The sequence below is a fragment of the Lathyrus oleraceus genome, chromosome 3 (assembly GCF_024323335.1).
Source record: "Lathyrus oleraceus cultivar Zhongwan6 chromosome 3, CAAS_Psat_ZW6_1.0, whole genome shotgun sequence".
NCBI classification, from domain to species: domain Eukaryota; kingdom Viridiplantae; phylum Streptophyta; class Magnoliopsida; order Fabales; family Fabaceae; genus Lathyrus; species Lathyrus oleraceus.
In genome coordinates this window covers 435,827,104-435,841,853 of record NC_066581.1, presented here as the reverse complement: position 1 = coordinate 435,841,853, position 14,750 = coordinate 435,827,104, and the positions used below count along the sequence as shown (strand labels likewise).

General features: G+C 36.5%; 1 protein-coding gene across 1 annotated transcript; it reads right to left on the bottom strand.

Moving 5' to 3' along the window:
* Positions 1 to 2,081: 2,081 nt before the first annotated feature.
* Positions 2,082 to 5,945, bottom strand: LOC127128071 (SUPPRESSOR OF GAMMA RESPONSE 1). The gene is made up of 6 exons (XM_051057326.1): positions 5,594 to 5,945; positions 4,973 to 5,105; positions 4,547 to 4,733; positions 3,084 to 3,553; positions 2,545 to 2,868; positions 2,082 to 2,446 (listed from the first exon to the last, which is right to left on the bottom strand). Exons 1-6 carry the CDS (start codon positions 5,599 to 5,601, stop codon positions 2,393 to 2,395), a joined length of 1,176 nt encoding a protein of 391 aa, XP_050913283.1. The 5' UTR covers positions 5,602 to 5,945; the 3' UTR covers positions 2,082 to 2,392.
* Between the last annotated feature and the right edge of the window lie 8,805 nt (positions 5,946 to 14,750).

The following is a 14,750-nucleotide window of genomic DNA, read 5'->3' as shown; positions in this document are numbered from 1 at the left end:
TTTCGACCACCACATTTTCCTCTACCTGCAGCACCACCCCTTTGGTTGCCTTGGTTCCATGGTTTTCTCTAATTCGACCAGTTTTCTTCTTGCTGATTTCGACCATTCGAATTATTGTAGCCTCCTCTGCCTTGTTTCCATTCTAGCTTCCTTTGCCATTCCTTTCTTTTTTTGATTGTGCCTGTAAAGCCACATAACTCTTTGACTTTCCTGCAGCTCTTTCAGTCATTCTTTGTCCATGAGATTCAAGCGTTCCTTGAAGCTCTTCCTTTGTCAGTTTTGACAAATATTTCGACTCTTCTATGGCTACTACCACGTGGTCGAACTTTGGAGCCAACGACCTCAAGATCTTTCCAACAACAGATCTTGATGTCAACACTTCTCCACATACCTTGATTTGATTCACCAGTTTCATAACCTTAGTGAAGAAATCAGTTATGCTTTCATTGTCTTTCATCTAAAGCAATTCATACGTCCTTTTGTGAGTTTGTAACCTCACCTTCTTCGCGCCTCCAAACGACTACTCAAGAATTTCCCATGCTTCTTTCGCTGACTCTACATCACTAACATTTTCAAAGTTATCTGAATCAACACATTGATGGATTATAAAGAGAGCTTTATAATCTTTCTTTTTTAATTTTTTATGTGCAACGATTTCTTGATTCGTCGCATTTTCTGCAAGTGTTGTTACTCCTTCCTTCACAAGATCCCAAAGATCTTGATAACAGAACACAACATTCATCTGCTTGCACCAATTCTCATAATTATTGTTCTTGAGAATCAGTAGATTCGCTGGAAAATGTTTGTTTTGATGATTCATTGTCATCGTGATTTTCTTCCCACGAATCGCTCAAACCGAAGCTCCTGATACTAGATGTTAGAAATCCACCACAACTTATGGAGAATTTCTATCAATCTTGATGAACAAGATTGTTATCACCTACGCAATGACAATGAAAAGAGAAGAACGGTTTAGAAAGAAAGAAAAGAACGTTGGAGAAGAAGAAAATTCTCTGCAGAGTTTTCTTTCTGCCCACAACCGATGAAAAACTTATATATTCATTTTGCAACTGCAAAATTTTGTGAATACAATGTTATGAGTTTTTTCTTCTCTTCATTCAAGAATAAGGGTTACTCCCTCTATTTATAGATTTAGGTTAGCTTACTCCCAAAGGCAAAGCCCAAAACTATAAAAGCCCAAAATAGTTAACACTACTAAAAATATGTCTAAGTCGAAATTTTGTGTGAAGCAACATGCTTCGACACACTAATACAACTCGACACACTAGGTGATTCGACACTTCCTTATTCTGTCGAGCAATTTGCTCAACAAAAGGAATTACAATTCAACAGATGGCACACCACCACCACCACAAAAGAAATATGCCAAGGGAGAACTAATGGTCCCAACGAAAACAAAATCAGCAAGAGATGAAATCATTTTCATTCAATAAAGAAGAAAGAAAAAATAGAGATGAAGACATAAGAAGGAATGAAGTACACCGCAAAGTCTAGCGAATGAATACATTTGCCCTTCTAAGACTAAAAAACCTACAGAATATAAGGTTATGTCTAAAATTATGGAATGAGACTGAACTAGTGGAATATAATGAATTGAATTTATGTTCTATTGTTTGAACTGATTTTTAAAAAATGATTGAATGGACTAGAATATGGAGACATGCATTTCATCATATTTCATCCCTTACTTTATTTTTGTTTCCCTCCAATTTTAGAGGAATGGAATGAATCATGTAATTTGTTTTTAAAAAAAAACCATTCTTTGTATATTCTCTACTTTGTGTTCTAACTGGAGTTTCCAATTCTAGTCATAAGAGACAACATGCAAAACTTATGTAATCTAAGGGTTATTGTATTGTTGTTTACTTTGAAATGTTCAGAGGGAAGATTGTGAAAGCTAAACTAGTCTTCGACCACAATAAATTATTGTAGCTGCACTCACATAAGTAGGGACAAAAGTAAAGGAAGTCCAAACTTTCGCCTATAGGACAATAAAGATTGGAGAAATATTTATTCCAAGAGTATATGTTGTGGTAGGAACATATTCATCCAATTCTATGTTAGAGTACTCCTCTTCTCTATTCACTAATTCCATGGCTGTGACATTATGATTCGAAACAAAAGTTTATGCTGGCGACAGAAGAACCAAATACACCACCGAAACTGTTTTAACAGAAATACCGCCTTCATGAAGAAAGCCAAAATTCAAGCTCTGACTAGATAGCTTAACCTAATCATGATTCATAAAAACAAACAAAAGCATTGGAATTGAAAAGAGAAACAGCGAAAGGGGAACCACTGGCCAAGCAACTGGACGAAACACTTATGGGATTGACATCGGTATCAAAAAGATCTTGCTTCAAAAAGCACCTCACAACCAGTCCAGCCAATCAAGGATACTGTCTTGAGAACAAAATGTCAAATTCTGCATGCAAATTGAGAATCACAAAGCATGTCATTAACTTGTAAAAATCTAAAAAGTGAAGTGAGTACGAGTAACCAATAACCAAATCAGATGCTTACCGAAAGATCATAATCTGGAGGAGTATCCAATTCCAGTGTATCCAGAACAGAAGTTGAAGTTTCATTAGCTACATTACAATTTCCTGTCATTTTGTTTTCATAGTAAGCAAGTTCATTGGGAGTGATTGAGTCCAATCCAAAATCATCAAATAGAGCTGATGAATCTAAAATCTCCTTGCACAATAATATGTCATCCATGCCGTCGTATTCAGAATTTTCCATAGTCTGTAATTCATCAACCAACCATGCAGAGTTGTCTGCATTGTCCTGATCCTGAGTATCAGATTGTGGGGCATGTGATTCTACAGGGATAGACTTGGCATCCTAGTTCATAAAATTTATATTTTAGAGATGAACAATAGGATGTAGTAGACATGGTCAAATAATGATAATAATAACAACTACTACTAGTACTAGAGTAAACAGTAAAGAAAGAAAAAACTGTGTTATTTTTGTAATTGAAATTGAAAGTTATGTTTTCAGAAATCTTTAGATTTGACTTATATTTTCAACCATATGCATCATATATTGCTACGCACCTCTGCAGTTTCATCGATGGTATCATCATTGCCAACACATTTTCCTGCGCGCGGTGGGTTTGGAGGATTTGGTTTTGGAGTCTTTGGACTTGTTCGTGATGTTATATTGTCAGATTCTTCAGCCATTGGTTTCTCCTCATTTTTTTCATTATGTTTATAAAATATTTTTGAAACCACATATTCTCCATTCTTCTCATCTTCATCATTCCCAAGATGGTACTGATGCATTTTCCAGTCAGATTTGTAGGATTTTGACTCTTTCTCAGATCTTATATACAGAACCATGATCTTCTTATAGCCCTTATGTACTCCATCTTCTATTACAGCTTTGGTCTTACCAGTCTTGTGCCAGCGTACATGATCTTCAGTTGAACCATGATGTTGAATCTTTCGACGCTTTCGTTGACCAGTACTATATGCATTCATTGTTCTGTGAAAAAAGTGAATGCTACTCCCATCTTTCTTAGCACCTAAACAACAAAACAGGCAATAATGTTCTTACAGGAAAATATCACTAAATGTCAATTAACATGATTCAATAGTAATATAACATAGCATGTAGAAAATTACTTATGAAATATAATCAGCAGCCACTACATTTATTTGACAATGATAAAGGCTTCCTTTCCTCAATCCCATCAATCAAGGGTAGGTGTAATGATTCACATATTATAATTCAAATGATCTAAATCTTGATTAGGTTCGAGTTTACGGGGGGAAATGTACGTCTTGAAACTTGAATGCAAGGCCAACAATGGCAATTACATCGTGACTGAGAATCAATGAACCAAATCTTATAATATCATGGAGACGGAGTACATTGTGTCCAATTTTCTAGCAAATAAGAACTTATTTACAACCATTGAGTGCTAGCATGCAGAAGATACTCCAGTATTTTGTGATTTTTGTCAAGTTTAAAATGAAATAACCAAAGCATTATTCTAATAGGTGGGGTCTGTCATAAGGATCAAACAATCGATAATGCCGTATTATGAAACATATCTAATGACATACTATTCAATTCCAAATCATTCATAAAGATTAGGCCTTTAGTTTCCTTTAGTTTCCCTTCACTTGTAGCTTAAAAGTGGCAATAATGGAATTGTCCTGTATACAAACTATGTTCTTTACATATGTTCATACCGTTGAAAATAATACTCTAACATATTTTATGCAATACGTGCTACTTCGTTTTTTAGATTTAATTCTATCATTCCTTATCATTGAGATAGTTATACTAATAGCTTTTCACTGTCCAATTTTCAGCATCATGCTTTACTCACAAGTCACACCAGAAGCATTCCTGCATTTCAATAATCTTTTTGAAGGTGTACCCAATACTTAAACCATGGGACCTGTTGTATGTATATATCTCCACAAAATTTATTTTAACAGTTCATTGATAATATAATGGACAGAGTGGTGAATGTTTATGTAGTTGAAATTGGTCATAGAATTCTCACCTGGAAGATTTTCAGGATGTGTATAGCAGATGCCTTGGTCTCCTTCCAATGTTGGTATGAACTCGTTGATAAACATGTGAGGATTTGTATTACCAACACCACATTTAGACGCTAAATGGTCTAATAATTCTACATCAGAAGGATCAAACTTTATACCAATCGGAAAGCCAGGCCACTCGCTAGAAACCTACAGATGCAAAAACAACATTCCTAATGAAATACTAGTATCTACAATCATTAAAACCAATGCTACACTTTCCACAAATTTAATCCTAGTGCGAGGGCAAAGTTTGCAGCCTTTCCCACTAGCACATTAAATAATTCAATTAACTATATGTGTCAAAAGAACACAAATGCAGGGTATAGGAATTGGGGCATAAGCATTGGTGAACAAATACAATGACAAATTGTAAATTTAAAGCATACATCACAATTGTCTATACGACAGTGACAGTTTGGACATTCCCGATATGCGCCACAATCCTTTATCTGATCAGCTGAAGAGAGTGTAGTTCTTTTCACTTTCTTTGCAAATCCTCCTATGTCAATAAGCCAGCTCCTGTAGGACAAATTACACTCCATGTTGATTATTCCATACAAAACAAATTGGTAGCTGAAAAACTCATAATGCATTATTACAAATAGCTTAAATACATAGTTGTTAACAAACATAAAGAAAGCTGATTTCTAAGGAACCATATCAGTTTATTAGTGAGTTGAGAACTAGCATTTATTGTATCTTTCTATTTTGTAGATTATAAAATGCAACCAATAGATTCTTCAACATTAGCATCAATAACATGTAGCTACCATTTTCAGCAATGTAAGTAAAACCTCAATGGTTGACTTTGACTCAAGTACCATAACCCCCAAATTGAAGATTCCTTTATTTACCCACAAACTATCATTCCATACATGGAAGGAAAAAAAAGCTTTCACGTCATTCATTGAACCCCATTCTCAATACCACAAAAACCCCAAAATTAAAAGTTACATTTTTACAACACACACTTCACAGTAATACAGATACAATGCTGCTAAACTGACCTAGCCATTATTGGTATGAAGGAAATGAATGATGAAGAAAACGCATTCAATAGAGAGAGCGATGAATGAATGAATGAATGAATGAAGTAGAAGAGTTTTATCAGTGTTTACTGTTCAGTTCATTCATTCTCTTTCTTTCGTTTCAATCGAAAAAGCGAAAGCGACAGCGTGTTGAATGAGCGGGAAATTCGACCTATGTATTGTTGGTATTTGCCATGGAAGAGGCTTGGCTTCCGAGGCAATGCTTCGGAGTGACTAAATGAAGGAACGAGCCTGTGGTTTGGTTGGGCCTACCGTTGACCGAAGCAAAACCGAAGCTGTTTGGTTCGGATATGGAACAGTAAGTCGAGATTCGATAAACGAGTGTTGGCATTATAACATCTTGTTCCCCAAGTTTAACAAGTTAACGTTGTTAAGAAAACTCTTCCGGGCCCACATTGGCTTACGCCTTATTTATTACTCCCTCCCTCTCATTTTAAATGAGTACTAGTATTAATCATCATACCATAAATACAAGATGAATGATATATTTGTATCATCTGACCATTTTATACATTTAAGAACAACTATAAATAAAAGGAAAAAAATAACGATTTTACTTAATTATATTCATATTGTTTATTGTTTATATCTAGGATTGTCAATGGGACATTTTTGAAAAAGGTTAATAAAATTTTTTTTTATAATTCATTAATGTGTCGATTCTGACAATTTTAAAAAGGTTGATGATGTCGACTCAGTGAAAGAAGCATGAGAAATTCTTGAAAAATCATTTGGAGGTGAAGAGAATGTGAAAGAGGTGAATTGCTTCAGATGGAAGACAATGAAAGTATAATTGATTTTTTCACTAGAGTTACAAAACTGGTGAATCAAATCAAGGTATGTGGAGAAGTGTTGATATGGTAAGACCCCAATTTTGACCCTAAGATCCCTCATGGCATCATATCATTGCATTTGCACTTGCCTCATGGCATCATATCATTGCATTTGCACTTGCCTCATGGATCATAGCATCTTGGCTCCTTCCCCTTGGGTGGGAACATCTGTGAGTTGGTTTGAGATCACCAAGCATGCTTGAATTGTATATTATTGCTTTATTATTTTTGTTTACTAACCAAAGGCACAAAAATATGTCACTAACATCTTTTGTTTTGTAGCTTGAGCAATCATAAGATCCAAGGCTCCTAGGAGACCCTATGCTCAAAGATATGGCCAGGTGAAAGTGAAAGCAAGCATGACAATGGTTCACAAAGCTCTCATTCATCATATATGCCTCCCAAGTATTTCAATGTGTCAATTTGATCAAAGCAAACCAAAGGGCTTGAGGCTTGCTTCCCAAGGAAACCCTAATTCATCTATGCATCAATTGTGCCTTGCTCATGAAGCAACCTCAACCCATGATCAAATACAATCAAGAGAAGTTCTTTCACTCATCATTCCATGCATATATGAGCTTATGTGAGTGTCCTCAATCATCAATTCATCAAGATTTGAAGTTTGGACTTGAGAAGTTGATCAGTCAATTCATCTGACTATTTTGAAATCCACTGAGACCTAACTTTTGATGTGTTTGTCAAATGAAGATGACCCCAAGATAAAAAATGTTCTTAAGAACCATATTAACAACTTTCATGTTCATCAAAATTTATTTTAAGCTTGGAAGGTCATCATCCATTTCAAAACATTATAGGTCATTTTGACTGAAACCCTAATTTTGGGTCAACTTCCCAAGGACACAACTCTCTCATTTTTTATGATTTTGAGGTGGGATCAAATGCATTGGAAAGTTTAAGATGTCTACTTCATATTTTATGTTGAACAAATTTTCATAATCCTAAAAGAAATACATGTGATAATGCAAAACATTATAGGTCACTTTGGACCAAAGGCATTAAAATCTGAAAAAAGTCCAACTTCAAGTGCCCATAACATTCTCATCAAAAATTCGAATGATGCAAAATTTGAGTCCAAATTGATTTCCTTGAAAATATACACAATTTTGATGTTGAAGGTTTTTCCATTTGAAGCTTTCATCACTGAAACAGAAGGGCTTGAAGTTGGTCCATTTTGGAAATTTTCACATGCACATGTTTTGCACCTTGAACTTTATGACCAATTTTCACTAATTTACCAATTCCAAATGAAGTTTTGTTCAACATAACAATTGATCTTCATGTCAAGACCTTTCCAACCATTACCCACAAGGCCATGTTTACTTTTGGAAGAGGCATTTTCGAAGAGGGGAAAATTTTGGTGCAATTATGGAAACTTGATTCAAACTCATTGCACACTCCAAATCCTTTTCATCTGCACGTCCAAAACTAATATGCTGATGTTAAGCTTGCCAAACCAATAGGATTTGGGCCCTCCATGCGCCTATACAGGCCCATGCATGGAGGCCCTTATCATTCATGCACATGAAACTCTCATGCATTGCCTTACCTTTTGCTATAAATAGAAGGGTTTAGCTTCACTATTAACCAACCTGAAGGCGCCTGATATGCTGCACAATTGAATCCATAACCTCACATAAAGGAATTTATCTCTTTCACTTTCAATTTTCAGATCCAAATTTCAGCCTCCTTGGTTGTTCTTTGGACTCAAATTCCTTAGCATTTTCTCCTTTCCTTCTCAAGAGTGAACTGCAATCAAGAGCTGTGAAAAATTGTGCTCCATAGATCTACATTTCAGAGGTGGATGTTCAAACTTTTTTTCTTCGAAACTCATTGATTCTTGCTTGTTTCTTGTGTTTATTGGTTTGGCTGAAGTCCTCTCATCAGAGGCATTTGAATTGTGCTTTTAATTTTGCAAAATCATCAAGTTCAGTTTGAACTCCATCATTTTCCTCTTCTGATTTCTCTTACTATGGGGATCTAGAAGGAAAATCAATGGTACAGGGGTGATGTACATCACCCCAGCTTTCCAATGATATTAGGATCGCTTCATTTGGTTAAGATTTTTTTGTCTGCAACTTTGGCCGGAATCCCTGGACTCGCCGGAGAAGACGGTGGTGTACACCACCGTCCGTTTGCCAGGTTGAATATAGGCCCTTGGATTTGATCTCCAGATCTAATCTCCACCTTCCATCCTTATGACTTTATTTAATGCGCTATGTTTCTCATTGACGTGGACACATGGTGAGCGCGCACATATGGACCATTGGATGTGCCATCTCATTTAATGAGACTGGATCTAACGCGCCAGGATTTTTAGCATTTTCCATTTTCTAATTTAATTCCTTTTTATTTTCTTTTATTTCATTTTATTTCAAAAAATCATAACTCTTTCATTTTAATTCCAAAAAATATGGGACCAATTGCATTATTTCTCTTTTTTATTCTAGTTTCTAAAATTGATTTTTAATATTTTTTATTTTGTCATTTGATATTTTTTATGAATTTTCTCTTTTCTGGTTATTTTTAATTCATTTTAAATAGTTTTCAATATTCAAAAAATACCAAAATATTTTCTTAACCTCTTTGAATGATGATGGATCTATGAAAAATATTCTCATCAATTTATTAATTAATTTGAGATTTATTTGAGATTTTAGTTCAATTAGGTTATTTTTTATGCATTTTAATTGATTAAAAAATAGTTTCTAGTTTCTAAAAATGCTGAAATTTTGTGTCAAACTTTGTTTGACCTTGTTGAACTTAGGATGATCCATTTGGACTTTTCAAAGTTGACTTGAAATGGATTTGAAGTTTGACCTTTAATTGATTATTTTAATTCAAGTATTATTTTAATTTTGAAAAATACCAAAAATATTGTATTTGTTTCTTGACTTCTAAGTTTCATTTTGCTTTGTTTACTATTGTTTGACCTTGATTCCATCTATCTTTGGTCAATGTGCTTTGCTTATTTCATTTGAAATTCAATTAATGTACATTCTTATTCATCTTCTTTTTCATCTTTTTCTTTTTTTGATCAATGAGTTAAAGATTGGTGGTTAGCCTTGATGTATAGGAGGTTTAACCTTCCTTGATTCAAATCTAATTCATCTTGATCAAAGATCAAGTGAATGGCTTTGCATTAAAGATAGGTTGCTTCTTAATCAAGCAAAAAACCTAAATCAATACAAGATCATTCTCATTTTCTTTTGGCATGGCAAGTTGTAGGAGCTTGGCTTACTAGTCAAGGTCTCTAACTTGTGTTTGTTGCCTATATTTTTATTAACCGGCCTCAGATAGGTGTGACTACTATATTAGTCCACTTACGATTGCTTAACATAGCGCTAAATTGCCTTATGACACACTAACTCTAACTATTGACCATTAAATTTTAATTCTTGCACTTTACATTAATGCAATTTAATATTCTTGTACATATTATTCATTTGCTTTTGCCCCTTTGCTCACTTGAGCACATGTTTATGTTAATGCAATTTGCCCTTTTGCTCACTTGAGCACATAATTGTGTATATACTATTGTGTTTGTGTTTTGTCTTGATTGTTGTGAACCAAATGCAAATGGACAAAAGGACTTAGATTCTAGGACATTCCCTATGCAAAATGGAGTCAAAGAGCAGCTAGGCCTCATGCCTTTAGAGTGATATAAATGTCAAAGAGAAACTAGTCCTCATGCCTTTAGAATGCTTAATGTTGAAGACTTTGAAAGGACCTAATCTCTAAACTCACTCTTGTCCATTCTTTGTTTGCATTGAGGAATTTTTTTATGTATGTGTTCTTGTGCTAGGGATTCCAACTTGAGCCTAATTGAAGAACCATTGTTATGAGCATCCAAAATGAGAGATACAAAAGCCATTGGAAGACTCCTAGGAGCTTTGTTTAATTGTGTGCTTGATTGCTTGAGTATTTGCTTATTTGCTTGCTTATTCCAAAGGATGGGAGCTACTTGGATCATCACTATGATCTCAAGAAGGGAACTTCATTTGTAGTTTTACTTCTCTTCCTTCATCTTTGTATGTTTAGGACTTAGCAATTCTTCTTCTTCCCTCCACTCTAACCCAAGCCAAAACTTTTGTGCAAACATGAACATTTGCTTTCAAAATTAGAAACCTCAGCATTATGCTTTTGATTTTCAAATTTTCTTTTCATAACACTTATTTTGAATTGAATCCTAAGTCAACTTTGACCATATTTTGTAAATACTCTTCATTGGTAAATACAACTCACTCAATTGTTTTTGTGGTTTCAATGACCACTTCTTGCCAAAGCTTTTTCATAAACCCTTAGCTATTAGGTTTGAGTTATCCTTGAGGTTGATATAATACTCACCTATATCCTTAGTGATGGACAATGAGTCTTCCATGCTTATTATAGGGTTAACCCCTCACTAGCATGTTGAAGTTATCCTCACGTGGTGGATTTGTGGTTTTAGGTTGAGTTTTCTCCCTTGGATAACAAAAGACCTTAAGGCTTTTGGACCAATTAATTCACCAATTTTTTTTGAGATTTTTACCCCGAACTACGAGGTTTTGATCCTAATCTTTTTTAAGATGGTACGTAGGCAGTGAGTTTATCCATTCAAACACAAAATTGTAAATAATTTGTACATTCTTCTCTCATCTCCCCAATCATGCTTGCACAAATAATTTTTCACAAATACTAACCTACCTTACAACAAATTATGAAAAGGGCTCCCTAGGAGTACCTAGGATGTTTTGGGTGCTTAAAACCTTCCCATTGCATAACCAACCCCCTTACCCCGATCTCTGACATTTTTATTAGTTTTTGATTTGATAAAACTTCTCGGTTTTTGTTTGCTTTCTAACCTTTCCTTTGGATAAATAGAAGTGCGGTGGCGACTCGAATTGTATGATTTACTTTTGATTTAGTCAATAAATCTAAAGGTAACGAATACCCCGCTACAGAAAAGTGGTGACTCTGCTAGGGATACATTTGTCTAGTGGGTTTTGCCTACTTTTCACATTTGTTGTATTGTATTGTTTATATTATTTGTGATATATTTTTGTGCAAATTTGGGATTAATGTATTGTTTGTAATGTATGAATTGTTTGATATATTAATTTCTTGTATGCTTGGTGATCTTTGTGAGATGAGTTCTATACCCGAACTCGAGTGCACTTAGGATAGGATAATGGCATAGTCTTGTTGACTTGTGTGGAGTTATTCCTTAGCAAGTTGACTTGCAAGCCCATTCACTTGGTGGAGGTTATGTTGGGATCAATAATGTCACACGAGTAGTCGTGGTTAGGCATTACTCTTTCCAATATATGCCTTAGAAGCCAATGACCTTAGTTTACCAAGCCCATCTTGGCCTATTTTTTAGGATGTAGTGCGAAGGTCGTTCAAGTGTAAGATTTGATACGATTGTTACGTGATACTACACTTATAAGAGTCTCTCTTGAGAATATTTTTGGAATACGAGTAGTCGTTTATCCGATAATATCCGAAAGATGGGATGATGACTATGGGAACCTCTTGTAGAACATGATTGGCAAGTTTAAACCCTAGTACACTCCTTTTGGGTGGTTCTTAACCGAGACTCCATGCTCGTGACTTGCAACAAACCCTTGATTCATGGTTGATCCGTTCTTGTATATCCTTAATATCAATGGAACTTAGGTGTTGATAAGGTGTAAACCATAATCCACCAAAATGGATGATTGATATTAAGGATGACTTGATCCATCCCATGATCTTTGTGTGGTATAACTTGCTTGATCCTTGAGTGTGATTGTTGCATCCATGCATTCATGCATTCATATACATCCATATCGTCAACAATGAGAAAATTTTCAAGGAACTTAAGAGGTCTATTTGCAAATTTTCAAACATGGATAAGCAAAGAAGGAATACAAAGAAGTACAGTTTCAGACAACCCAACTTGAAAGAGTTAAGGAGTTTGACACCCTATGTATTAGATCCCTTGGAGTTCAAGGCCCGCCATGGGAAGCTTCTGTCTATTCTTGCTACTCAGGTGGATGAAGGTCTGATGAGTGTATTGGTGCAGTTCTATGATCCCTTGTATCGTTGCTTCACATTCTCGGATTTCCAGCTTTTGCCTACGCTTGAGGAGTATGCCTATCTTGTGGGTATACCTATTCTAGATCAGTTGTCGCTCAGTGGCTTGGAGAGGGTTCCTACTTCTCAAGAGATTGTTGATCTGTTGCATATATATGAATCTCTGGTTGGTGCTCATATGACTACCAAAGGTGGAATTCAAGGTCTCCCTTCTGATTTCCTCATTACTCAAGCTATTATGTATGGGAAGGCCATGAGTGAGGATGCTTTTGAAGCCATATCTGTACTTCTCATCTATGGGCTAGTGTTATTCCCCAACATCGACAAGTTTGTAGATGTGAACGCTATTAGGATTTTCTCTACTCTTAATCCCGTTCCTACTCTGTTGGGTGAAACTTATTTATCTTTGCATGTGAGGAATGCAAAGGGTGGTGGTACCATTGTGTGTTGGTTGCCTCTGTTGTACAAGTGGTTTATTTCGCACTTGCCACAGATGGTCGCCTTCAAGGAGAACAAAGGATGTCTACGGTGGTCCACGAGGCTTATGTCTCTCACTACTGATGATATCTTTTGGTACAACCGTGTATATGATGGTGTGCAGATTATTGACTCTTGTGGTGAATTCTCCAATGTGCCTCTTCTTGGTACATGTGGTGGGATTAACTACAACCCCGTTTTGGCACGTCGTCAACTTGGGTTCCCCTTAAAGGATAAACCCAATAACATTCTGTTAGAAGGTGTGTTCTTTCAAGAGGGTAAAGATCCTCAAGGCTTGAAGGGCAGGATGCTCCGCGCTTGGCGCAAGATCCATAAGAAGGAAAGGAAAGAGCTTGGTCCGAAGAACTGTATTGCTTTGGAACCCTATACCTCGTGGGTGAGGAGGAGAGCTTCTGAGTACCTTATGCCTTATGAATATCCGAGACCTACACCTTTGGTTATGGCTGGGCCTTCAACCCTTCCTGATCAAGGACTAGAGGAGTTGAGAGACGAAGACCGGTCACGTGCTTGGATCCGTGAACGAGAGGAGCTACTTCAGCAGCTTAGAGATAAGGATGCATTGATAGAGTTTCTTGAGCATCAGATTATCAATGAGCCTGATGATGTGGTGACTTCTCTTCTTCCTCAGTCTTCCAAGTTTTGGAAGAGGAAGTACGATCGACTCGCCAAAGGGAAGGCGGATATGGAGGCAGCCTATGAGCGAGAGGTGAAGAGGCTTCGTGCAGCTTATCTTCCGGTCTTGAGAGCTTTGGACGATTGTTTCTAGGGTTCAATAGGATGTTCATTTTCCTTCTCTTTTGTATTGTATTTGGTTACCAAGACTGTACTTCTTTGGTGTAAAATTTTTTCCAGATATTATTAATATGATATTTCCGTATATGTCTAAATGATTAATATTTTCAATATTTGCAAATAGGACTCTAAAGTTCCTCTGATAAATAAAATAAATCATACGCACAAGCATTGCATGCATCATGTGCATAAGTAGGTTTTGCTTTAGGCTTCTTGTTCAGTGGTCTAACTCTGTGTTCTTCATTTATTTTGAAGGCAAACTGACTCACCGGTATTACACTAGAGCCAATTCTTCAAGACTAATGGATCATCTTGAACAAGAGAACAGAGAGCTGAAGAAGGAAGTGGCCAAATTGACTGCCCTGATGGAGTCTTTCATGGCCGCCCAAAGCCAGTCGTCTCCAACGCCTTCAACTCCTCCCCAGAGGACAGTTATTTCTGAGATTGCCTCTTCAACAGTGTATGCTGCCAGTGCCCATTTCACGCCAACTGCTATGCCAGTCGGGTTTCCCTGGGGGATGCCCGCGATTTTTGTTCCTGAGGGTCTCGCCCCAACGTTTGCTTCTCTGCCGGCATCTAGCCCGGTCCTTGTTGTGCCACCTCCGGTCGTGCATACTATGCCAAGAGTAGACGACACCATCTATCACTCTGAGCCATCTGAGGGACCATACGTGTATGAAAAGATGGATGATATGAATGATCAGTTCCTTGAGCTTCACAAGGAACTCAAAACTCTCAGAGGGAAGGACCTCTTTGGCAAGCCTGTTGCTGAGCTCTTCCTGGTACCGAATGTCAAGATCCCTGTAAAATTCAAAGTGTCTGACTTTGAAAAGTACAAGGGAAACACTTGCCCTCTCAGCCACTTGGTTATGTATGCAAGAAAGATGTCGTCTCAGACCGACAATGATCAGCTCCTC